General features: G+C 59.9%; 1 protein-coding gene across 7 annotated transcripts in view; it reads right to left on the bottom strand.

The window, feature by feature from the left end:
• ATP2B4 (ATPase plasma membrane Ca2+ transporting 4) overlaps positions 1-25,449 on the bottom strand; it is a 74,039-nt gene that overhangs the window by 22,111 nt on the left and 26,479 nt on the right. For 4 of the 7 annotated variants that reach the window (XM_064173417.1, XM_064173411.1, XM_064173415.1 and 1 more), the window contains exons 3-12: positions 17,949-18,146; positions 14,843-15,100; positions 12,655-12,780; positions 12,407-12,532; positions 10,430-10,465; positions 8,437-8,598; positions 7,523-7,737; positions 5,816-6,058; positions 4,516-4,757; positions 2,950-3,184 (exon numbers count right to left, since the gene is read on the bottom strand). In XM_064173417.1, coding sequence (XP_064029487.1) covers positions 2,950-3,184; positions 4,516-4,757; positions 5,816-6,058; positions 7,523-7,737; positions 8,437-8,598; positions 10,430-10,465; positions 12,407-12,532; positions 12,655-12,780; positions 14,843-15,100; positions 17,949-18,146 — 1,841 coding nt within the window. The remainder of the gene's footprint in view (positions 1-2,949; positions 3,185-4,515; positions 4,758-5,815; positions 6,059-7,522; positions 7,738-8,436; positions 8,599-10,429; positions 10,466-12,406; positions 12,533-12,654; positions 12,781-14,842; positions 15,101-17,948; positions 18,147-25,449) is intronic. The other 3 variants (XM_064173414.1, XM_064173416.1, XM_064173413.1) reach the window with 2 other exon arrangements.

Raw genomic sequence — 25,449 nt, 5'->3', positions numbered from 1 at the left:
GAGTATGCTGGGAGCCAGGCAGCTTCTCTCCTGTCCTCCCCACAAGGATTTGGAAGGGGTCAGGAACCTGCCCTGACAGGGGGGAAGAGAATGGAACTGAGAGCTCAGCTGGAGCTCCTCTGCTGCCAGGCCAGGCTCAGGAAGCTGGGCTTGCTCAGCCTGCAGAAGAGAAGGCTCCAGGGAGATCTTCTGCTTGCTCAGCCTGCAGAAGAGAAGGCTCCAGGGAGACCTTCTGCTTGCTCAGCCTGCAGAAGAGAAGGCTCCAGGGAGACCTTCTGGTGGCCTTTCATGCTTCAAGGGGCAGAGTAGAAAGCTGGGGACAGACTTTTGAGCAGGGCCTGCTGTGACAGGACAAAGAGGGACAGTTTGGAACTAAAAGAGGGAGACTGAAACTGGGGAGAAGGGAGAAATGTTTGACACAGAGTGGTGAGAGCCTGGCCCAGGTTGCCCAGAGAGGTGGGAGATGCCCCATGCCTGGCACCATTGCAGGTCAGATGGGGCTCTGAGCAAGCTGCTGGAGTTGCCCATGTCCCTGCTGCCTGCAGGGGGCTTGGACTAGATGAGCTCTGAAGGTCCCTAACCACCCATTCCAGTCTGGGATTCCATGATTTATCCCTGAGGTGCTGCAGGAAGCCATCAGGGACTGGAGGAGACACCAGCCCTGATGGGGCTGCCCTCACCACGGCTCCAGCCACACTCAGCTGTGTGCCCAGAGCAGCTCCTCCAGCAGCCAGCAGGAGATCTTCCAGCCTCTGTCCCAAGGGGAAGGCAACCTCTCTGCCTCCTCCTTGGCACATGGAGGAGCTGGGTGCCAAGGCAGGGTCAGACAACCCATCCCAACAGGGGTATTTTGCCCATCCCTCCCTGCCCACTCCAGCAGCATGTTGTGGCACTAATGGCTTTATTCATTAGGGAGTGGTAGGAGAAGAGGATATTAGTGAGGAATTAGCAAATTGAATCAGGGGCCTCCAGAGCTGGTGCAGACAGGGCAGCTGAAATGCAATTCCCTGCCCCAGATACTTGAACATCTAATCAGGGAAGCAGCAGGCAGGGCAGGAGCACAGGGGCAAGCTCCAAAATGTAATCAAGAGGCAGGTACCAGAGGGTTTATTGTGTTAGGCCAGCTGCTGCCCATCACCCCTGTGCAGGACAGTGAGCTGAGGGAGGAACCAGTGACATCAGCCCAGCCTGGTACCTCTGCAACACCTCCAGCATGAGATCTCCATGCACAGAATCCCAACGTGCTGCAAGGGACCTCTGGAGATCATCCACTCCAACCCCACTGCTCAAGCAGGGCACCCACAGCAGCTTGCCCAGGAGCACAATGGCCAGGGTGGGATTGGAAGCTCTGCAGAGGAGACTCCACAGCCTCTCTGGGCAGCCTGCTCCAGGCCTCCAGCAGCCTCACACCAAAGAACTTTCTCCTTCTTTTCAGGTAGAACTTTGCTGGGTTCCAGTTTGTGCCCACTGCCCCTTGTCCTGTTGCTGGGCACCACTGACAAGAGTCTGGCCCCAAACCTTTTGATACCCCCTCCTTAAGTTATCTATAACCAGCAATCAGATCCCCCCCACAGGCATCTCTTCTCCTTTCAACTGCTCCTGGAATCAAGTCTGGCTGTGTGCAGTTCTGGAGCCCCCAACACAAGCAGGACATGGAAGTGTTGGAGCCAGTGCAGAGGAGGCCACCAAGATGCTCAGAGGGCTGCAGCAGCTCTGCTCTGAGAAGAGGCTGAGAGAGTTTGGGCTCTGCAGCCTGGAGTTGAGAAGGCTTGGAGGAGACCTTGGAGTGGCCTTGCAGGATCTGAAGTGGGCTATAGGAGGGCTGGGGATGGACTATTGACAAGGGCTTGGAATGAGAGGAGGAGGAGGAGGAATGGGTTTGAAGTGGCAGAGGGGAGACTGAAAGTGGATGTTAGGAAGAAGTTGTTTGCAGTGAGGGTGGTGAGAGACTGGCACAGGTTTCCCAGGGAGGTTGTGGAGCACAGAAGCACCCAATGTGATCAAAGATCACATTGGGTGCTTCTGTGCTCCACAACCTTCCTGGAGGTGTTCAGGACCAGGCTGGATGAGTCCTTGAGCAACCTGTTCTAGTGGGAGGTGTCCCTGCCTATGGCAGAGGGGTTGGAACTGGCTGAGCTTTGAGCTCCCTTCCAACCTAAACCATTCATTCGTTCAAAAAGTTTGGATGGAAGCATCCTGCACCAGGGCACCTCACCCAGGTATGGGACAGCAATGCCAGCAGCAGGGAGCTGGTGGTGTGGGTGGCACTTTAGGGTTGGATGCAGAGGAGCTGCTTGTGCTTTCAGGAGAGACAGGGAGGACTCCTCATAGGATGTCAAAGGTCAGGAGGCACCCAAAGAGCTCATCCAGTCCAACCCCCCTGCCACAGCAGGACCACACAATCCAGCTCAGGACACACAGAACACATCCAGACAGGCCTGGAAAGGCTCCACACAAGGAGACTCCACAACCTCTCTGGGCAGCCTGTGCCAGGGCTCTGGGACCCTTCCAGGCAAGAAGTTCCTCCTTGTGTTGAGCTGCAACCTCCTGTGCTGCAGCTTCCATCCACTGCTGCTTGTCCTATGCCAGGGAGCAGTGAGCAGAGCCTGTCCCCAACTCCTGATCCCCAACCCTCAGAGAGTTACAGACATTGATTCAATCCCCTCTCAGTCTTCTCTTCTGCAGACTAAGCAGCCCCAGGGCCCTCAGCCTCTCCTCACCAGGCAGTGCTCCACTCCCCTCATCACCCTCATAGCCCTCCCTTGGACTCTCTCCAGCACATCCCTGTCCCTCTGCAACTGAGGGACCTGGGGGCTGCTGAGTCTGCAGAAGAAGCCCGGGGAGGGGGCGGGGCGCAGGCGGAAGGGGGCGGGGCGCAGGCGGGGAGGGGGCGGGGCGCAGGCGGGGAGGGGGCGGGGCGCAGGCGGGGAGGGGGCGGGGCGCAGGTACCTCTGGCCGCACAGGGTCCTCGATGCCCACCACGGCGATGCAGGTCAGGTCGGACAGGATCTCGTTCTCGCTGTCCCAGTCGGGCTCGGCGTCGGCGGGGAAGTCGCGGAAGGCCAAGCAGATGGTCCTGAGCCCGTGGCAGGCCATAGGCTCTATCACCTTCTTCACCATCTCGTCCCTGTCCTTCACCTTGAACACCCTGGGGTCGCCGTTCTTGTCCAGGATCTTGGTGCACCTAAAGCAGGACCAGCATAGAGGGGGTGAGAGAGACCAAGGGTGGGAACTGCTGCCAGCTCAGCAACCTCCTCCTCCTCCCCACGCAGCTGCCCGGGGTGGGGGGGTTGTGGAGTCTCCCTCCCTGGTGATATTCGTAACCTGCTTGGCTGTGCTCCTGGGTGATCTGCTCTGAGTGATGCTGCTCTGGCAGGGCTTGCACTGGATAAGCTCTGGAGGTCCCTTGCTGCCCCTGACACGCTGTGGTTCTCTGTGTGTGTGACTCCCTCACCCAGACAAGAGGGGCAGCCCCTCCCCCACAGCTCCCCAGGGCTGGACCAAAGCCACCCCGAGACACTTAGACCCTTTGCCCAGCAGCATCTCCTGACACTGCCCTCCCTGCTCTGCAGCAGCTGGGCACCCTGCAGTGCCCAAAGCAGCTTCATGGGGCATTGAGACCCTACATGCCAGGGGCTGGCGGGAGGGTGGCACAGGGAGGAAGGATGGTAACTTAGGGAGAGGGGTGGCACGGGGAGGAAGGATGGTAACTCAGGGAGAGGGGTGGCACAGGGAGGAAGGATGGTAACTCAGGGAGAGGGGTGGCACAGGGAGGAAGGATGGTAACTCAGGGAGAGGGATGGCATGGGGAGGAAGGATGGTAACTTAGGGAGAGGGGTGGCATAGGGAGGAAGGATGGTAACTCAAGGAGAAGGGTGGCACGGGGAGGAAGGTTACTCGGGGGGAGAGAGGTGGCATGGGGAGGAAGGATGGTTACTCAGGGAGAAGGGTGGCACGGGGAGGAAGGATGGTTACTCAGGGAGAAGGGTGGCACAGGGAGGAAGGATGGTTACTCAGGGAGAAGGGTGGCACGGGGAGGAAGGTTACTCAGGGGGGGAGAGAGGTGGCATGGGGAGGAAGGATGGTTACTCAGGGAGAAGGGTGGCACGGGGAGGAAGGTTACTCAGGGGGGGAGAGAGGTGGCATGGGGAGGAAGGATGGTAACTCAGGGAGAGGGGAGGTGGGTGGTTAGTCTAGAGGAGAGCAGTGGCACAGGGAGGGAAGATGGTTACTGAGGGGTAGAGGGGTGGCATGGGGAGGCGTGGCACAGGTGGGCAGGCAGTTCCTCAGGGGCAGAGGGGTGGCATGGAGGGGGGCAGGCAGTTACTTAGGGAGGGAGGAGGGGGCACACAGAGGGAGAACGGTTACTTAGGGGGCAGAGGGGCGGCACAGGGAGCATGGGTGGTTATCTGGAGGGGAGAGGGGTGGCATGGGGAGCCTGGGTGGCTCCTTGGGGGGGCAGTGGGTGGCACAGGGAGCGTGGGTGGTTCCCTGGGGGGCAGAGGGGGTGGTTACTTGCGGAGGATGATCTCGGAGGCTCCCTTGCTGTACATGCGGAAGCCGCCGCCGCCGTTCCTCAGCACGGTGCTCATGGACTTGCGCACGGAGTTGAAGGTGTAGACCTTGTAGAGCTTCTCCTCTGGCACCTCGTTCCTCACAGCCTGGTAATCCTGCTTCAGGTCCAGCACAAAGCCCAGCAGGGCACACTCAGTCTTGTTCCCAACCTGCCGGGGAAGGCCTCCTTCCTTCTCGGGGGGCTGGAAAAGGGGAAAGGAAACTCAATGCCAGACCTAGGGATGGGAGCTGCAGAGATGGGCAGAAGGACTCAGTGATTCCTTATGAAGAGAGATTGAGGAGTTGGGGCTTGGAGCTTGGGAAGGAAGAGCTTAATTATAGAACAATCAGGTTGGAAGAGAGCTCCAAGCTCAGCCAGCCCAACCTAGCACCCAGCCCTGCCCAACCAACCAGACCATGGCACTAAGTGCCCCAGCCAGGCTTGGCTGCAACACCTCCAGCCACAGCCACTCCACCACCTCCCTGGGCAGCCCATTCCAATGCCAATCACTCTCTCTGACAACAACTTCCTCCTCACATCCAGCCTAGACCTCCCTGGGAAACCTGTGCCAGTGTCTCACCACCCTCAACCTGTGCCAGTCTCTCACCAACCTCACTGCAAACGGCTTCCTAACATCCACTCTAAGTCTCTCCTCTGCCACTTCAAACCCATTCCTCCTCCTCCTGTCATTCCAAGCCCTTCTCAATAGTCCCTCCCCTGCCCTCATGTAGTCCCCTTCAGATCCTGGCAGACCACTCCAAGGTCTCCTCCAGTAGTCTCTCCCCAGCCCTCATGTAGTCCCCTTCAGATCCTGCAAGGCCACTCCAAGGTCTCCTCTAATAGTGCCTTCCCAGCCCTCCTGTAGCCCACTTCCGATGCTGCAAGGCCACTCCAAGGTCTTCTCCAATAGTCCCTCCCCAGCCCTCATGTAGCCCACTTCAGATCCTGCAAGGCCACTCCAAGGTCTTCTCCAATAGTCCCTCCCCAGCCCTCCTGTAGCCCACTTCAGATCCTGGCAGGCCACTCCAAGGTCTCCTCCAGTAGTCCCTCCCCAGCCCTCATGTAGTCCCCTTCAGATCCTGGCAGGCCACTCCAAGCTCTCCTCCAAGCCTTCTCCTCTCCAGGCTGCACAGCCCCAACTCTCTCAGCCTGTCCCCAGAGCAGAGCCGCTGCAGCCCTCAAGCCTGGAGCCGCCCTCAGCCAGGGGCTGCAGGCCCAGGAAGCTCTGACTCCGAGCAGGTTGTGGCTCTCCCAACTCACCAGGATCTTGGAGGTGTAGGCAGAGTTGATGGCGACGCCGTTGACGATGAGGTCCAGCACCTTGGGCAGGATGGCTTCGGGGTCGGGGATCTGGCGGTAGTGAGTGTCCCCCACGTAAGCCTGCACCACGGTCATGCGGTTCATGGTGAGGGTGCCAGTCTTGTCGGAGCAGATGGCAGTGGCGTTGCCCATGGTCTCGCAGGCGTCCAAGTGCCTCACCAGGTTGTTGTCCTTCATCATTTTCTGCAAGGGGAGGCGGCACCACCGCGGGCAAAGAGGTCAGAGCCAAGAGCCTGAGCTGCCTCCTCGCCACCCCCGTGCCAACGGCAACCTCTGCCAGTTGGAAGCAGGGTAGAATGTTTTGGTGTGAGGAGCTAGATCAGAGGCTGTGAAAGGCAAAGAGTGGTGATGTCTGCTCCCCTCAGAGTCTTGCTGAAGAAGAAAGGAAAACGTTAGGTAACACTCTCACCGTTTTGCCACGCTCTGGCTGGGCTGCTGACTGAGCTGCATCTCTCTGACACACCTTCCACTCACCTTTGCTTCTTAACCTCTTGGCCGAACCTCTTTTCTTCCTTGGGGCTGGGGTAAGGTTGAGAGGGGTAGGGGGAAGGTGCAGGGGTGGTTGAGAGCTCCTCCTGGGGACTCAGGTTTCTGGGAGGGGAGTTGTGCTTCTGTATTACCTTTTACCTTGTCTATTTCTCTCTGTAACTGTATATAACTGTGACAATCTGTTAGAGGATAGGAGGGCTCTGCAGAGAGACCTGGACAGGCTGGGCAGATTGGCACAGTCCAGTGCCAGGAGCTCTAGCAAGTCCAAGTGCAGGGTTCTGCACTTTGGCCACAACAACCCCAAGCAACACTACAGGCTGGGAACAGAGTGGCTGAGAGCAGCCAGGCAGAGAGGGAGCTGGGGGTGCTGGGAGAGAGGAGCTGCAGAGGAGGCAGCAGTGCCCAGGTGGGCAGCAGAGCCAATGGCATCTTGGGCTGGCTCAGGAGCAGTGTGGGCAGCAGGACAAGGGAGGTTCTTCTGCCCCTGTGCTCAGCACTGCTCAGGCCACCCCTGCAGTGCTCTGTCCAGTTCTGGGCCACTCAATTCAAGAGAGATGTTGAGGTGCTGGAAGGTGTTTGGAGAAGGGCAGCAAGGCTGGGGAGGGGCCTGGAGCACAGCCCTGTGAGGAGAGGCTGAGGGAGCTGGGGGTGTGCAGCCTGCAGCAGAGGAGGCTCAGGGCAGAGCTCATTGCTGCCTGCAGCTGCCTGCAGGGAGGCTGTAGCCAGGTGGGGTTGGGCTCTGCTGCCAGGTAGCCAGGGCCAGAAGAAGGGGACAGAGGCTCAAGCTGTGCCAGGGCAGGTTGAGGCTGGATGTTAGGAGGAAGTTGTTGTCAGAGAGAGTGATTGGCACTGGAATGGGCTGCCCAGGGAGGTGGTGGAGTGGCCGTGGCTGGAGGTGTTGCAGCCAAGCCTGGCTGGGGCACTTAGTGCCATGGTCTGGTTGCTTGGCCAGGGCTGGGTGCTAGGTTGGGCTGGCTGAGCTTGGAGCTCTCTTCCAACCTGCTTGGTTCTCTGATTCTATCTGCCTGTCTGTTGTGCCAGCTGTAAATAAATAGCTTCATTTATATCCCCAGAGCTGGCTGAGACCAATCTGGGTGAGTTCTAAAGCGTTGGGGGGGGTTGGGGGCAGGGGAACACCCAAAGCATCACACATCTCACCTTCACCGAGTACGCCAGGGAGATGGTGACCGCCAGCGGCAGCCCCTCGGGCACAGCCACCACCAGGACGGTGACGCCGATGATGAAGAACTTGACGAAGTACTGGATGTAAATGGGGGTGCACTCTGCCAGCCAGGGCCGGCCCTGCACCCCGAACGTGTCGATCACGAAGTACAGCACCAAGATGATGACGGTGATGGCTGACATGATCAGCCCTGCGGAGAGAAGGGGAGGCCGTGGGGAGGGCGGGCAGGGGCGAGGGGAGGGCGAGCAAGGGGGCCGGGGGGGAGGGCGAGCAAGGGGCAAGGGGGGGAGGGCGGGCGAGCAAGGGGGGGAGGGCGGGCGAGCAAGGGGGGGAGGGCGGGCGAGCAAGGGGCAAGGGGGGGAGGGAGGGCGAGCAAGGGGGCCGGGGGGGAGGGAGGGCACCAGCAAGGGGGCCGGGGGGGAGGGAGGGCACCAGCAAGGGGGCCGGGGGGGAGGGAGGGCACCAGCAAGGGGGCCGGGGGGGAGGGAGGGCACCAGCAAGGGGGCCGGGGGGGAGGGAGGGCACCAGCAAGGGGGCCGGGGGGGAGGGAGGGCACCAGCAAGGGGGCCGGGGGGGAGGGAGGGCACCAGCAAGGGGGCCGGGGGGGAGGGAGGGCACCAGCAAGGGGGCCGGGGGGGAGGGAGGGCACCAGCAAGGGGCAAGGGGAGGGCACCAGCAAGGGGCAAGGGGAGGGCACCAGCAAGGGGCAAGGGGAGGGCACCAGCAAGGGGCAAGGGGAGGGCACCAGCAAGGGGCAAGGGGAGGGCACCAGCAAGGGGCAAGGGGAGGGCACCAGCAAGGGGCAAGGGGAGGGCACCAAGGGGAAGGGACAGCCCCTTCTCCCCATGCCACTTCCACCAAGAGCCCATGCCAGGCCACTGCCACTCACCTGCCTTCCCGATCTGGACTGCCAGGCGGGTGAGCTTCCCTTGCAGCACAGACTTCTCCTTCTTTGGCACCTTCACCTTCTTCTTCTCCTTCTCCTCGTTTTCCACCCCTTCCTGGCTCTTCAGGGGTTGGATCTCTAAGGCCACACCATCCTGAGTTTTAGCTACAGCCCAGGGCAAAACAAGACACCTCGTGTGAACAGGAGAGAGACCAGGAAAACCTGGAGGACACCACTGAGGAAGATGGTGGTGGGAGAGAGAGAGAGAGAGAGAGAGAGAGAGAGAGAGAGAGAGAGAGAGAGAGAGAGAGAGAACCCAGCACAAGAACCACTCCCGACACACACAGCCCAGCAGATGGAAACCTCCTGCCCCAGGGCCCTGCCACCTCTCTATGGGGCAGTTTTCTGCCATCTCCCCCAGCCCCAAGGATAAAAGATCCTTAGGGCTGGTGATGCAAGCTCCACACTGGTCATGGCTTCAAGGCAACGCTGCTAAGAAACCCTCTGGCCAAGCTTTGGGGTGGAGGCAGCTCCCATCCAGCCTCCCCTGCGGGCTGCTTGACACCCTACAGCAGCTGGGGAGTGCTATGAGCTGACCCCAGTGAAGGCTCCAGTCCTCCCCCCAAGCATCCCCAACTCCCTGCCGGTGCCCCGTGGGCAGCTGAGCAGGAATCTGCTTGCCAAGGGAGCAGCTGAGGGGGTGAGATGGAGGGGGACGGTTAGAGATTCAGATGGAGATTGAAGAGGAGGCAGCCAGCTCCTTGCATCCCAGCCCTGAGTCATCCAGCATCGTTTTGGAACCTGAGCCAGCCAAGCCTTCGGTTGGCATAGTCCAGCTGAAGGGCTACACCCTGCCTGAGGGCACCCTGGGGCCTGTCTCCTCCTCCTGCCACTCGATGGCTTGAGGCACCCTGGAGCCCAGGGCAGCTCCACATCAGACACCTCCACGGTGACAACAGACCCGACACGGACAGAACAAGCACCCGGACAGTCTGAAGGCAAGGAGGGAAACTCAAACTGCTGAGAGGAAGAGAGAAAGAGGAGAGAGAAAGAGAAAAGAGAGAAGGAGGTGGAGAGAGAGGTGCAGAAATGGGCTTCCTCCACAGCCTGCAAAGAACACTGTGAGAAACACTGGCGAGAAGACGCTCACGGAGTCGAGGCCATGGGAGGAGAGGCTGCAACCATCACCTTGGCCAGGCCCTAGGGGAGGTTTTGTCCTGGGATCAGCAGGAGAAGGCTCAGATCTCTCCCTCAACCACGCAGGCTCAGATCTCTCCCCCAGCCATGCCCAAAGGCAAGCCCTATCAAGGGGCTGCTGCTCCTGGCAGGCACACCGAGTGCTGCAGAGCCACCAGGTTATGGCTGTGGCTGATGGCAGAGGAAAGGTCAACCTGAAGGTTAGGATGAGAAGAAAAAGCCTCAAGTTGAGCCAGGGCTTGGTTTAGGTTGGATATTAGGAAAAATCCTTTCCAGGCAGAGTGGTGAGGCCTTGGCACAGGCTGCCCAGGGAGATGAGGGAGTCACCATCCCTGTAGGTGTTCAAGGAACCTGTGGCCATGGCTCTTGGGGACATGGTTTAGTGGCCACAGTGGGGCTGGGGCACTGGTTGGACTGGAAGCCCCTGGAGGGCTTTGCCAACAGTTGGCTTGGCCAACTGTAATGATTCTAAGCTTGCCCCAAGTAAGGGACCCTCTGCCCACAGCCCAGGCCTCTGCAGGAGCTCCCTCCATGCCTGCAGAAAGGTTTTTGCTGCACATAGGTCCACGAGGAACACTGCCCAGCCCCATCCCAGCTCTGCAGCCCAAGGCCAGGGCAGGGCCAGCAGCCAGGGGACCGTTGCATCCTCTCCCAGGACAACGAGGCGAGAGTCCCGGCGGAGCAGCAAAGAGCACAGACTGAGAGGGAGGAAGGAAAGAAGGAAGGAAGAAAGGAAGGAAGGAGGAATGCTCAGTAGTTAGTGTGGTGCTGGTTCAAAGGATGGAGGTTCAAAGGTTACCTTTGTTGCGATTTTCGGGGGCTCCACCTTTTTTACCTGTTCAAAGAGAGAAAGGGTGCAGGGCTGAGCACCTGGAGCCGCCTCCTTCAGCAGCCCTGCTCCGAGGGGCCACGCTCGGCTCCGGCAGCATCCCAGCGCCCTGCTGGCGCCCTCCTGCCACTGCCAGCGCCTCGGTCCGCAGCTGGCACAGCGCTGAGGAGGCTCCAGAGCTGCCTGGCTTCCCCTGGCCCTAAGGCTTCAGGCTTCCCCAGCTGCCAAGCGCCCACTGCAAGCCCCGGCAGGGCTTCCAGTGGCGTCTCAGAGCTTCTGAGACATGAAACCACGGAGCGGAGCTTGACCTCCATGCAGCACATGCCAAGCGTTGGTGCCCCTACCTTCTGCTGCCCATGGGGTGCCAGCAGATCCACCCAGGGTCCTCAACCACGGCAAGAGTTGGGGGCTCTGCCCCTCCCCATGTCCGAGGTGAACACAGGCTGCACATGGGGGGCCCCAACGTGCCTCTACAACACGAGGAGCTGCAGTCCGAACCAGCCTCGAGTGCTAAAGGGTTTCTACACTACAAAGGAGGTTGGAGCCAGGTGGGGGTTGGGCTCTTCACCCAAGGAAGAAGCCATGGAACAGGAGGAAATGGCCTCTAGTTGTAGCAGGGGAGATTCAGGTTGGACAGGAGGAATAATTTCTTCCCCCAAAGGGTTGTCAAGCCCTGCCCCAGGCTGCCCAGGGCAGTGGTGGAGTGCCCACCCCAGGGGGGTTTCAAAGCTGTGGAGGTGTGGTGCTGAGGGCCATGGTTTAGTGGTGGCTTGAGGGTTGGACTCAGTGATCCTAAAGAGCTCTTCCAGCCAAAACGATTTTATGATTCTCCATCATCCCTCAGCACCACCTTGAAGCCTCCTGCCCTACTCTGCTCCCAAGCTGAGGGCTGCAAGGCTCAGAGCTTGGTTTGCTGTGGGGCTGAGTGACAGAGCTGAGAAGACATGGAGCACAGTGCCTGGTGAGCTGCAGCTCAGCTCCCACAGCAGTGCTGTTCCCACCTCTCCTCCCATACTCCCACCTCCCAGCTGGCACCTCAAATCCTGAGAGCTCCACAGCCACTGAACCCCCTGGGTGAGCAGAGCTGGAGAAACCCAGCACACAGGCAGCCCAAAGCCAAAACTGCTGCCAGGAGAGACCCAGCAAGCCTCTCCCCACCTGGCACCACCTCCTGCAAAGGGCTCCCTGGCACAGCCAGCGACACCAACCAGCAGCTCCCTCCTGCCAGCTCCTCCTGGCTGCTCCCAGCGAGACCAGAGCCATGGGGACATGGAGGAGAGCAGGAGCTTCCCAAGCCTGGCTTTACAGCTGGTACCAGAGCTGGCACAGAGCACAGAAACAAGCAGCAAGAAAGCTTTTGAGTCCCAGCACGACCAGGAACACCTCAGCCTGCCCAGCTGCTCTCCTGCCCTTCACCACCGGCACACAAACCCTCCTCTCCCTCCTGCCATCCTCTGTGCCTTGCCTCCTTCCCCAGGATGCTCAGGGGATGCCAGCAGAGATCTTCAGCAAAGTCTTCAAGGTTCTGCACGAGCTATGAACATCCTGTGGACAACCAGGACTCACCTTCCCACCACAGGGTGGGCAAGGAGCACCGTGGGGCATCGCTACCCACTGCCTTTTTCCTCTGATCCTTGACTCCCCTCCCCTGCAACTGCAGGTTGGAGCAGGCTGGAGAAGAGAGAGTTGGAGCCATGTCCACAAGCAGAGGTATGGGTGCATGGGGGACTGTCCTCAGGCAGCATCATCTCCATGCTGCAGGTGAAGGGGCTGCAGGAAGGGAGCCCTCAACCTGGCCACCTCGAGAGCTCATCATACCTGCCTGGATCAAGGGCACTAACCGTGGGGCACAGATGTGGGCATAGTTTGTGGCACACCAGTGGATGCTTCCCAGAAAAGGGAGAAAGGCAGAAGGTAGGAAGAAGCAGGGTCAGAGGATCTCCTCACCTTTCTTCACCTTCTTCTCCTCATCTCCTTCTCCTGCACCCAAGAGAGTGAAGATGATTCCAGTCTGGGAGTTGATACCCACAGCAGTCACCACCATCCTGCCAGAGCCCTCCATCACGTGGGTACCTGGCACAGAAAGAAGGCCACAGTCAGAGAAGAGCCCCCACACAGTTCCCATCTCCTCTGCACCACCAGGATCCAGGAGCAACCATCTCTGCAGCTCAGCCTTGCAGCCAGCAGGGGCTCACCCGACAGCAGCATGGGGTCTTTGTCCAGTGACTTCTTGACCTGGTCGGACTCCCCAGTCAGTGAGCTCTCATCTATCTTCAGGTCATTGCCCTGGATCAGGATCCCATCTGCTGGCAAGAGGTCACCTAGGAGAGGAGCAAAGAGGGGCATTAGCTCCAGCCTAGGCAGTCACAGCTCACCCCTGCCCAGCACACCCCAGGAGAAGGCTTCGTGTGCCAGCCAAAAGGACTCAAAACTCAGCCTCAGCCCAAATCTAGAGGGAAGAGAAGCAAAGGTGTGAGGAGACAGATGACATCCAACAGCTCCTAAAGCTTCTCTTGACGTCTGAAAGCATTTGTTGGGAGGGCTTTTACTCCACCAGACAGTGCTTCATCCATCTGCTTCTCCTGAGTCAGCTCCACATCCTCCCCAAAGCCTCCTGCTAGCACAGAAAATAGACCCAAACCATCCCATGATGCCACCAGCCACCTGCTGAGGGAGGAAGGAGCCCAGTGTGAAAACAAACACCACGTTGGACCAATCTGCTTCCTGATGGCAGCCCCCTGGTAATCAAGCAGCAGGACCTGGATTGGCCCAAGGGCTACAGCCCTTCACTATAGTCACCACCAGGGACATCACTCCTGGCCACCACACACTAGAAAGTCACAGAACCACGAATTGTTTTGGTTGGCAAAGCCCTTTCAGATCCTCCAGTCCAAGCATTCTCTTACTCTACCAAGGCTGGGGCTAACCAGTGGCCCTCAGCACCACATCTCTGAGGCTCTGAGACACCTCCAGGGATGAGGATTCAGCCACCTCCCTGGGAGCCTCTGGAAACCTTTCAAGGAAGAAGTTTCTTCTGATGTCCAACCTAAACCTCCCCCAGGCCAACCTGAGGCCATTTCCTCTGATCCTGTCACTTACTCCTTAGGAGAAGTGACCAATCCCTACCTGGCTCCAACCACCCTTCAGGGAGCTGTAGAAAGCAATGAGGTCTCCCCTTTGCCCCCTCTACTCCAAACTAAACACCCCCAAGGTCCCTCAGCTGCTCCTCACCAGCTCTGTGCTCCAGAATCTTCTCTGGACACACTCCAGCCCCTCCATGCCATAGAATCAGGCAGGTTGGAAGAGAGCTCCAAGCTCAGCCAGCCCAACCTAGCACCCAGCCCTGCCCAACCAACCACACCATGGCACTAAGTGCCCCAGCCAGGCTTGGCTGCAACACCTCCAGCCACAGCCACTCCACCACCTCCCTGGGCAGCCCATTCCAGTGCCAATCACTCTCTCTGACAACAACTTCCTAACAACATCCAGCCTCAACCTGCCCTGGCACAGCTTGAGGCTGTGTCCCCTTCTTCTGTTGCTGGTTGCCTGGCAGCAGAGCCCAACCCCACCTGGCTACAGCCTCCCTGCAGGCAGCTGCAGGCAGCAATGAGCTCTGCCCTGAGCCTCCTCTGCTGCAGGCTGCACCCCCCCAGCTCCCTCAGCCTCTCCTCACAGGGCTGTGCTCCAGGCCCCTCCCCAGCCTTGCTGCCCTTCTCCAAACACCTTCCAGCACCTCAACAGCTCTCTGCAATGGAGGAGCCCAGAACTGGACACAGTATTCAAGGTGTGGCCTGAGCAGTGCTGAGCCCAGGGGCAGAAGAACCTCCCTTGTCCTGCTGCCCACACTGCTCCTGAGCCAGCCCAGGATGCCATTGGCTCTGCTGCCCACCTGGGCACACTGTTGCCTCCTCTGCAGCTCCTCTCTACCAGTACCCCCAGGCCTCTTTCTTCCTGGCTGCTCCCCAGTCTTCTTGGAGCAAGGGGCCCAAGCTCAACCCAGTCCTCATGGTGTGGCCTCACCAGCGCTGAGGTGAGGAGGACAATCATAGAACCAGTCAGGGTTGGAAAGGACCCCAAGGATCATCCAAGTTCCAACCCCCCTGCCATGCCCACCCTACCCTAGATCAGGCTGCCCACAGCCTCATCCAGTCCTCCAAGCCCTGCCCTGGGGTCCTGCTGGCCACATTTGCTGACCCAGGCCTGGATGCTGTTGGATTTCTTGGCCACTTGAGCTCTCAAAGCAGAGCAGCTTTGACGAGGAGGAGCTCTTTGAGAAGCCAGCACCTCCCCTCAAGGCAAAAGGGGCTGGCAAAGCAGAGAGGAGGAAGCAACAAGGTCCAGTGGAGGGGACAGAGCCCAGGGGGCAGCAGCAGCCCCACTCACCGTACTTGATCTGGGCGATGTCTCCCACCACGATCTCGGCCACGGGGATCTGGATCACCTGCCCCTTGCGGATGACAGTGAACTTCTGCTCCTGCTCGATGCGGCTCTGCAGCCCCCGGAACTGCTTCTCCTTGCTCCAGTCGTTGAAGGCTGTCACCAGCACCACGATGATCACCGAGAAGAGGATAGCTGCCCCCTCGATCCAGCCAGCCTGCGACTCACCCTCGTCCTCCACGCCACCCGTGGACTGGCCACACACTGCAGGAGGAGGAGGAGACCCATTGGTACAAGGAGACACCCCAGAGAGTGCACAGAACAACCTGCAAGACAGTTTCTCCTCCCTCCCTCAGCCTGAGCTGGTCCAAGTCTATCCTCAGCTCTCAGGAGATGCTTTTTCTCCTCCCTCCCCTACCCCAAGCTGGTCCAAGTCTATCCTCTGCTCTCAGGAGATGCTTTTTCTCCTCCCTCCCTTACCTCAAGCTGGTCCAAGTCTATCCTCTGCTCTCAGGAGATGCTTTTTCTCCTCCCTCCCTTACCTCAAGCTGGTCCAAGTCTATCCTCTGCTCTCAGGAGATGCTTTTTCTCCTCCCTCCCCTACCCTGAGCTGGTCCAAGTCTACCCTCTGCTCTCTATTCTCCTCCCTCCCCTACCCTGAGCTGGTCCAAGTCTATCCTCTGCTCTCTATTCTCCTCCCTCCCCTACCCTGAGCTGGTCCAAGTCTATCCTCTGCTCTCAGGAGATGCTTTTTCTCCTCCCTCCCCTACCCCAAGTTGGTCCAAGTCTATCCTCTGCTCTCAGGAGATGTTTTTTCTCCTCCCTCCCTTACCTCAAGCTGGTCCAAGTCTATCCTCTGCTCTCAGGAGATGCTTTTTCTCCTCCCTCCCCTACCCCAAGCTGGTCCAAGTCTATCCTCTGCTCTCAGGAGATGCTTTTTCTCCTCCCTCCCTTACCCCAGGCTGGTCCAAGTCTATCCTCTGCTCTCAGGAGATGCTTTTTACATCCCTGGCAGCATTTGGAGTTAGGTTTTGGATTCTTTTGTTTTTTTTTTTTTTTTTCCCTCCCTCGTATTTTTTTTCCTTCACTTTTCACTTTTGGCAGAGGTTGGGCAGAGCTGGCACAAGTGGCTTCTATTTCCAGTCACAGCACCCAAGCCCTCCTGCTGCTCTGTGACCCTCCAGTGAGTCACCAACTCCCTACTCGACTCCAGATCTCTGCCCCTGCTGGACGACTCCAACCATGCAGAGATCCAGGGCTGGGGAGGGGAAACTCACCCAAATTTGTCACTCAGCCACAAGTAGGTTGTCAGTTCCTGCCTGGGGGACAGAGCAGCTTTGTCCCCCCATGCCTACCTCAAAAGAGACAACCCATGGATCCTTAGGAAGCCACCAGAGGCATCAATCTTTGAGCACAAGGAGCACACCACAGTGCCAGCTGCACTCAGACACATCCAGCAGTGCAAGTCCCTGGAGGGGCCCATGCCAAGGACCCCAAGGAGGGCAAGAAGCCACCAGCTAAAGGGTGAGCAGAGGTAACCCCCAACTCTATCTGCAGCACATTGGAGGTACTATGAGGACAAGCTGAGAGATTTGGGGCTCTGCAGCCTGGAAAAGGCTTCCAGGAGATCTTGGAGTAGCCTTCAAGGATCTGAAGTGGGTTACAGGAGGGTTGGGGAGAGACTATAGGCAAGGTCTGGTAACGACAGGACAGGGAGGAATGGGTTTCAACTGGCAGAAGGGAATCACAGAATCAGGCAGGTTGGAAGAGAGCTCCAAGCTCAGCCAGCCCAACCTAGCACCCAGCCCTGCCCAACCAACCACACCATGGCACTAAGTGCCCCAGCCAGGCTTGGCTGCAACACCTCCAGCCACAGCCACTCCACCACCTCCCTGGGCAGCCCATTCCAGTGCCAATCACTCTCTCTGCCAGCAACTTCCTCCTAACACCCAGCCTAGACCTGCCCTGGCACAACTTGAGCCTGTGTCCTCTTGTTCTGTTGCTGGCTGCCTGGCAGCAGAGCCCAACCCCACCTGGCTACAGCCTCCCTGCAGGCAGCTGCAGGCAGCAATGAGCTCTGCCCTGAGCCTCTTCTGCTGCAGGCTGCACCCCCCCAGCTCCCTCAGCCTCTCCTCACAGGGCTGTGCTCCAGGCCCCTCCCCAGCCTTGCTGCCCTTCTCCAAACACCTTCCAGCCCCTCAACAGCTCTCTGCAATGGAGGAGCCCAGAACTGGACACAGCACTGCAGGGGTGGCCTGAGCAGTGCTGAGCACAGGGGCACAAGAACCTCCCTTGTCCTGCTGCCCACACTGCTCCTGAGCCAGCCCAGGATGCCATTGGCTCTGCTGCCCACCTGGGCACTGCTGCCTTCTCTGCAGCTCCTCTCTGCCAGCACCCCCAGCTCCCTCTCTGCCTGCCTGTTCTCAGCCACACTGTCCCCAGCCTGTAGTGCTGCTTGGGGTTGTTGTGGCCAAAGTGCAGAACCCTGAACTTGGCCCACTTCAATCTCATCCCCTTGGCCTCTGCCCACCCATGCAGCCTGGCCAGGTCCCTCTGCAGGGCTCTGCTACCCTCCAACAGCTCCACAGCTGCTCCTAGCTTGGCGTCATCAGCAAACATCCTGATGCTGGACTCAATCCCCTACTCCAGATCATCAATAAAGATACTGAACAGGACAGAGCCCAGCACTGATCCCTGGGGAACTGAATGTTAGGGAGAAGCTCTTCATAGTGAGGGTGGTGAGAGACTGGCACAGGTTGAGGGTGGTGAGACACTGGCACAGGTTGCCCAGGGAGGATGTGGAGCACAGAAGCACCCAATGTGATCAAAGATCACATTGGGTGCTTCTGTGCTCCACAACCTCCCTGGAGGTGTTCAGGACCAGGCTGGATGAGTCCTTCAGCAACCTGTTCTAGTGGGAGGTGTCCCTGCCTATGGCAGGTAGATTGGACCTGGCTGTGCTTTGAGCTCCCTTCCAACCTAAACCATTCTATGACCCACAGGGTGACCCTTACCCAGACATCATCTATCTCAAACCCCTCCTGCCACAGGTCTGGCAGCACAGGAGGCTCCTACATCAGGCACTTCACTCAGCACAGCAGAAGGGACTCACATTCATTGTCACCCCCTGGGGGGTGGTAGAAGGACAGGCCCAAGGAGATTATGGCTGCTATTTCCAAGATGATCAGAGTGACATCCTGCAGTGCTTCCCACACCAGCTGCAGGAACGTCTTGGACTTTTTGGGAGGGATGAAGTTCTGCCCAAAGACCTGTCGCCTCTTCTCCAGGTCAGTTGGGTTCCCAGACAGGCCTGCAGAAGAGAGAGATGAAGATGAGGACAAACTTCATCACTAACCTACCCCCACCACCAGACCTCCACCAGGATCAGCTCTCTGCTTGCACAGCATGGCAGAACTTTGCTCCTGACACTCATCATAGGATCAGAGATGTTAAGGATTGGAAGGGACCCAAAGAGCTCATCCAGTCCAACCCCCCTGCCACAGCAGGACCACACAATCCAGCTCAGGGCACACAAAACACATCCAGACAGGCCTGGAAAGGCTCCACACAAGGAGACTCCACAACCTCTCTGGGCAGCCTGTGCCAGGGCTCTGGGAGCCTTCCAGCCAAGAAGTTCCCTCTTGTGCTGAGCAGACATCTCCTGTGTTGCAGCTTCCATCCACTGCTGCTTGTCCTATCCCAGGGAGCAGTGAGCAGAGCCTGTCCCCCCTCCTGGCAGCCCTCAGATACTTATTGATCAAATCCCCTCTCAGTCTTCTTCTCTCCAGACTAAGCAGCCCCAGGGCCCTCCAGTCCCCTCATCATCCTCATATCCCTCCACTGGACCCTCTCCAACACATCCCTGTCCCTCTTCAACTGGGGAGCCCAAAACTGAACACAGCATTCAAGATGAGGTCTCAGCAGTGCAGAGCAGAGCAGGAGGAGAACCTCCCTTGATCTGCTGGGCACACTCCTAATACACCCCAGGATCCCATTGGCCTTCTTGGCCACAAGGGCACATTGCTGTGCCATGGGTTAGCCACCAGCACCCCCAGGTCCCTCTCCACAGGGCTGCTCCCAGCCTGTACTGGTGGAGTTTATTGTGCCTCCCCAGGTGCAGGACCCATGGGGCAGCAGACGTGCAAGTGGTAGGGCAGGACATGCATGCCAGGGCAAACCTACCACTTTACAGTGGTGCCCTGGGATGAGGGGCAGCAGATACAGCACCTCCTGGCTGCCAGCTCTACCTCAGCATGAGGAAAAGCTTCTTTGGTGTGAGGGTGGCAGAGCCCTGGAGTAGGCTACCCAGAGAGGTTGTTGAGTCCCCTTGCTCTGGAGACCTTCACAACTTGTCCACGGCACAGCAATGTGCCCTTGTGGCCAAGGGAGGCATTAAGCAGAGTGTGTCCAGCAGACCTGCTAAGACCTCATCTTGAGCACTGCCTTCAGTTTTGGGCTCCCCAGTTGAAGAGGGACAGGAACTGCTGGAGAGTGTCCAAGGGAGGGCTATGAGGATGATGAGGGGACTGGAGCACTGCCTGGTGAGGAGAGGCTGAGGGCCCTGAGGCTGCTTAGTCTGGAGAAGAGAAGACTCAGAGGGGACTAAATGTTTCTAACTCTGAGGGCTGGGGGTCAGGAGGGGGGGACAGGCTCTGCTCACTGCCCCCAGGCACAGGACAAGCAGCAGTGGATGGAAGCTGCAGCACAGGAGGTTGCAGCTCAGCACAAGAGGCAACTTCTTGCCTGGAAGGCTCCCAGAGCCCTGGCACAGGCTGCCCAGAGAGGTTGTGGAGTCTCCTTGTGTGGAGCCTTTCCAGGCCAGTCTGGATGTGTTCCTGTGTGCCCTGAGCTGGACTGTGTGGTCCTGCTGTGGCAGGGGGGTTGGACTCGATCTCTTTGGGTCCCTTCCAACCCCTAACATCCTCCCATCCTTCTGGACACACTCCTGGCTGACCCTGCTTTGGCAGGGAGCTTGAACTCAACGATCTCCATCCAGAGGTCCTTTCCAACCCCCCGCCTCCCCCCAGCCACAAAACCCACCGAGCCAACTCTGCCCAGCGCTGCAGCCTCGCCGTGCGCCCAGAGTGCCAGTTAATGCCAGTTGGCACCGGGCAGCTTGTTTACATGCTGCATCAAATTAGCCCTGAGTCTGGCACCGGCAGCAGCGCTCCGAGCTGTCGGAGCCACCTGATCCCTCTGCTCCTGCCAGCTCCCGGCACCGGCAGCCTCCCAGGCACCGGCAGCCCACTCCAGGCACCGGCAGCCCACTCCAGGCACCGGCAGCCCACTCCAGGCACCGGCAGCCCACTCCAGGCACCGGCAGGCACCGGCAGCCCACTCCAGGCACCGGCAGGCACCGGCAGCCCACTCCAGGCACCGGCAGCCCACTCCAGGCACCGGCAGGCACCGGCAGCCCCCTCCAGGCACCGGCAGCCCCCTCCAGGCACCGGCAGCCCCCTCCAGGCACCGGCAGCCCCCTCCAGGCACCGGCAGCCCCCTCCAGGCACCGGCAGCCCCCTCCAGGCACCGGCAGGCACCGGCAGCCCACTCCAGGCACCGGCAGCCCCCTCCAGGCACCGGCAGCCCCCTCCAGGCACCGGCAGCCCCCTCCAGGCACCGGCAGCCCCCTCCAGGCACCGGCAGGCACCGGCAGCCCACTCCAGGCACCGGCAGGCACCGGCAGCCCCCTCCAGGCATCGGCAGCCCCCTCCAGGCACCGGCAGCCCCCTCCAGGCACCGGCAGGCACCGGCAGCCCACTCCAGGCACCGGCAGCCCACTCCAGGCACCGGCAGGCACCGGCAGCCCCCTCCAGGCATCGGCAGCCCCCTCCAGGCACCGGCAGCCCCCTCCAGGCACCGGCAGGCACCGGCAGCCCACTCCAGGCACCGGCAGGCACCGGCAGCCCCCTCCAGGCACCGGCAGCCCACTCCAGGCACCGGCAGGCACCGGCAGCCCACTCCAGGCACCGGCAGGCACCGGCAGCCCCCTCCAGCGCTGCGGAAGGGTGTCCGAGCCCCGTGTGGTCCCCACGGGCGTAAAGCCTCGGAGGGGGCAGCGCAGCCGAACAGAGCTCCTGCGGGGAAGTGGTGGAGGAGCAGAACCGGAGCTGGTCCTGCGGGAACTGTGGGGTGGGAGGGAAAGGGAGGGAGGCAGGAGGGGATGTGGACAGCACTGAGGGGCTGCTGCCGCCTGCGGGGGGGGGGAGGGCAGGAGGGGGAAAAGGAGAGAGAAAAAGGGGGAGAGCAAAGGGGGGGGGGAGCAGAGAGAGGAGAAAAAGAGGGGGGGGCAGAGAGGGGAGAAAAAGAGGGGGGGGGCAGAGAGGGGAGAAAAAGAGGGGGGGGGCAGAGAGGGGAGAAAAAGAGGGGGGGGGCAGAGAGGGGAGAAAAAGAGGGGGGGGGCAGAGAGGGGAGAAAAAGGGAGGGGGGGCAGAGAGGGGAGAAAAAGGGAGGGGGGGCAGAGAGGGGAGAAAATAGGAGGGGGGGCAGAGAGGGGAGAAAAAGGGAGGGGGGGGCAGAGAGAGGAGAAAAAGGGAGGGGGGGGCAGAGAGAGGAGAAAAAGGGAGGGGGGGGCAGAGAGAGGAGAAAAAGGGAGGGGGGGGCAGAGAGAGGAGAAAAAGGGAGGGGGGGGCAGAGAGAGGAGAAAAAGGGGGGGGGGGCAGAGAGAGGAGAAAAAGGGGGGGGGGGCAGAGAGAGGAGAAAAAGGGGGGGGGGGGGGGAGGGGCAGAGAGAGAAAACCAAGGCAGGAAAAAGAGGGAGGAAAAGGGAAGAACTGAAAGGGCCGAAACAAAAGGGAGGAAAAAGTTCAGGAGAAGAGGAGGAAAAAAGAGAAAATAGGAGGAGGAAGAGGTAAAAAAAAACCACAGGAGGGTAAAGAAAGGAAAAAAAAAAGGGGGGGGGGGAAGATAACCCCAACGGGGGTGGGGGGAGGCAGAACGCCCAAAAGAGCTCTTTCTTGGCAGCCTTCCCAGCCCGGGACAGGAGCTGAGCATTGTCCCCACGGCCACCCCTGGTACCCTCCCCACCCCCACCCCCCCAATTAAAGCCATGCTAAAGCTGCTGGGGTGTGGGGCCCCCCCCCCCGGGCTCAGCACCTCTCTTCTCCACCTTAAGACAGCCTTTGGGGCTGCTGCCAGCTCCCGAGATGCATCGGGCAGGCAGCACCAACACCCAGCCCTGGCCACATCCCGGTGCCTGGAGCAGCCTGGCAGCGATGCCCTCTTGAGGGGACCAAGCTCTGCCCCTCGTGGGACACCTCCCCGCCAGCTCCGTGGGAGAAGCAGCAGGATGAATCCCGTTCCCCAAGGCTTTCCGCTGCGACCCCACCCCAGGCAGGGCTGGCAGGGGGGGCAGGTTGGCAGAGCAGCTCGGGTGTCCCCACCCAGCTGTGACGAGGCAGCAGGATCCTGGGATCTCCCAGCCCCAATTCCCCGCCCAGAGGATGGAAAAAATGGCTTAAAGCGCCTCGGCTGGACTCAGGGTGGCACGGAGGGGCAGGCTGGCACAGCATGTGCCAGGCACACGCGACACGCTCTCGCGTGGGGATGCAGGATGCTGCCAGGGGACGTGGGGCGGGGGTTTGGCACATGTGGGTCTTCCAAAATCCGTGTCCCGTCCATGAACGTGACCCCAGAGCTGCCTCCCGACCCTCTCTGGGTGAGAGGAAAGGGGAAGGGGAAGGTTTCCTGTTCTCTGCCGTGACCCCCAGCAGGGGAGGTTGCAAAGAGAAGCTGCGGGCACATGCCCAGGGTACCTGTGGGCACAGCACCCCAGGAGCCTCCTGGGGCTCTGGGCTGCCAGCAAATCCCTCCTGGCTGCTGCAGGGAGTGTTAGTGGGGGGGGGGGGGGGGTAGAGAGTCTGGGGGGAGGCCCCAAGTGACAGCAGAAGCAAGCACTCCACTGTCACCAGTCCTTGGTGAGGGGGAGGGACTGCAGGCTGGGAAAGCTGCTCCTGGGGAGTGGGGGAAGGGGCAAAGCTGCTCCTGGGTTGGGGGGGGTGGGGTGGGGTGTCAAAACCTTCAGGCAAAGAGCCCCCAGAGCAGGCTCCTCACAGCCACTGCAGCAGGAGGTGAGTCAGGGCAGTGTTTGCTGACACTGTCACCCGAGGGACACCAGGCAGGGAGACGCTCTAATGGGTGACTCATCCCAGCTCCTCCACCACCGCCCTGCTCCCCTCCTCACCCTGCCCGACCCAGCTCAGCCACAGGATTGATGGAGGAGGTGGAAAGTCAGCACCCAGCAGCAGCTCACCTCACCCCCAAACTCCTCTGGGAGAAGCCCAGCAGATCTGGGGTCCAATGACACCTTCCAGGGCAAGAGCCAGAGCAGGAGGTCCCAGCAGATCCCCACCTTGGCACTGGTGAGGACCTTTGCTGTGTGTGGAGATCAACCACCTCGGGACCCCACAGCCTTGAGGTGCTGGGATCACCACCATGCCAAGCCACCCAGCTGCCCTTCAGGGACAAGCAGCCCCTGAGGGGGACCATGGTCAGCATCTGCCCTGTGAAGGCAATGCCAGGCTCGACCCAGGGGAGAGGTGGCAGCACCAAGGGGTAGGAGCAAAATGCACCCAGACAGAACCAATCTGCTCCAGGTGCTGCCTGCAACAGGCTGATGTATGCTGCTGTGCCCTGCAGTCTCCGTTGGTGACACCAGAAAGAGGACAGAGCCAAGTGGTCCCCTGCCCACTGTGGTAATAAGCAGAGGGATGGGCACAAACCTACTGCAACCTAGAGCTGGGCAAGCACCCACTGCCCACACACACTGTGGTGTCCACGGGTCCAGAGAAGGTCCCAGACTTTGGCCAAGCTGTGCCAGCTTATGATGGGATTGCAGGCTTGAGGACACACCAAAGTAGAGGAGATGCTTCCAGCCTGCAGCTCCCCAACCTGTCAGCATCTCCCTCAAGCTGGCACAGCAGGAGCCAAGTGCCCTGGCTCCGATGGGATCAGAGGTGCCACAGGGGTTTCACTCTTCCTAAAGGCTCCAGCTTGTAAGAAAATACTGGTGTTTTTCGGGGGGGCTCTCTGGGCTCAGCAGAACCGAGCTCAGGACAGGCAGCAAAGCTCACCTCCATCCCAAGAGGACGAGGCAGGGATACGCTGCGGGAAGAAGCTACAGCACCAACCAGTGCCCGGGATGGAAGGGGCAGCTCCTTCCCCCCCTGCCTTCAGCAAGAACCCTTCGGGTTCACTTTCCACCCCCCTTCTCCTCCCACCCCCCAAGGAGCTCGCTCCCACTTTGGCAGGGTCAAACGACATTGTTTTGTGACCTGGACTTGGTATTTCCACCGGGACTCTCCCCCCCCTTCTAATGACATCCCGAGATTGTCTCCCCTTCCCGCTGCCGCTCCCAGCTGGGAAAAGAGCTAAGCCCCAGCTCCCGGCACTGACAATGACCCAGCAGGCTCCGCAGCCCGCCCACGGCCACGGCCCCCACCCCAGGCAGCCCCCACGGGGCTGCATCCTGCCAGGTAAGCCTTCAGCAGGGACCTCCCACCTCACTGTACCCCCTTTAACGCCAAGGTCATCACCACACCAAGGCACCCAGGCTCACTCTAAACCATCAGCCCACACCACTCACCCACAAGGAGGGGGGGGGGAACCCCAAAAAGCCAGCCCAGCCCCTGAGGAGCAGTGACATCCTTCCACCAAAGCCTCACTGAAGTGACCTGGCCCTCATCAAGGCAAGCATCACAGCCACTGCTCAAGCTCACGATGCTCAGAAGCACCCAGCCAGGGTGGGTGTCCAACAGATCCAGGGCAGAGCTGCATGCAGCCCCTCTCAGCTGTGATGCCCTTCGGGGACAGGCTGCCTGTCACTTGGTTGAGATGCTAACACCCGAGAAAGGAGCTCCAGGTAGCTTGGCCACCTCCCCAGCACTCTCCAACCTTTACACCCTCCTCCACCTGCACCCCTCACAGGCCTGCTGCGAGCAGGTAAATCATTAAACAGGGGACAAGCTGGTGCTGACCAGCAGGGAGGATGACACAGCTGGAAAGGATCCCCACCACCACCACAGTGTGCCACTCTGATGCCACATCCAGCTCCTCACCCTGCCCACATCCCACGGGATGCAGGCTACACCTTGGAGGAACTACTCTTAAGACGTTGACTCTCTCTCTCCTCCTCCTCTTCCCCAAGCCATCTCTTTATGGAGGGGCAGGCAGGCAGCTCCCACAAGGCTCACGACAGATGCACAGCTGGAGTGGGACCAGCTACAAGACACTCACCAGAGCCACCACCAGCTCCAATCCAGAGGCACCACCTTGCAGACCACAGGATCACAGAATGCTTTGGCTTGGAAAAGACCTCCAAAGCCACCACCTTGCAGACCACAGGATCACAGAATGCTTTGGCTTGGAAAAGACCTCCAAAGCCACCACCTTGCAGACCACAGGATCACAAAATGCTTTGGCTTAGAGGAGCCCTCCAAAGCCACCACCAGTTTCAATCTAGAGGCACCACCTTGCAGACCACAGAAGACTCTGGCTTGGAGAAGACCTCCAAAGCCACCACCTTGCAGACCATAGGATCACAGAATGCTTTGGCTTGGAAAAGACCTCCAAAGCCACCACCAGCTCCAATCTAGAGGCACCACCTTGCAGACCACAGAA

Source organism: Pogoniulus pusillus, chromosome 39 (assembly GCF_015220805.1).
Source record: "Pogoniulus pusillus isolate bPogPus1 chromosome 39, bPogPus1.pri, whole genome shotgun sequence".
Classification (NCBI taxonomy): domain Eukaryota; kingdom Metazoa; phylum Chordata; class Aves; order Piciformes; family Lybiidae; genus Pogoniulus; species Pogoniulus pusillus.
The sequence above is the reverse complement of the archived record's forward strand: the minus strand, read 5'-3'. Positions and strand labels throughout refer to the sequence as shown.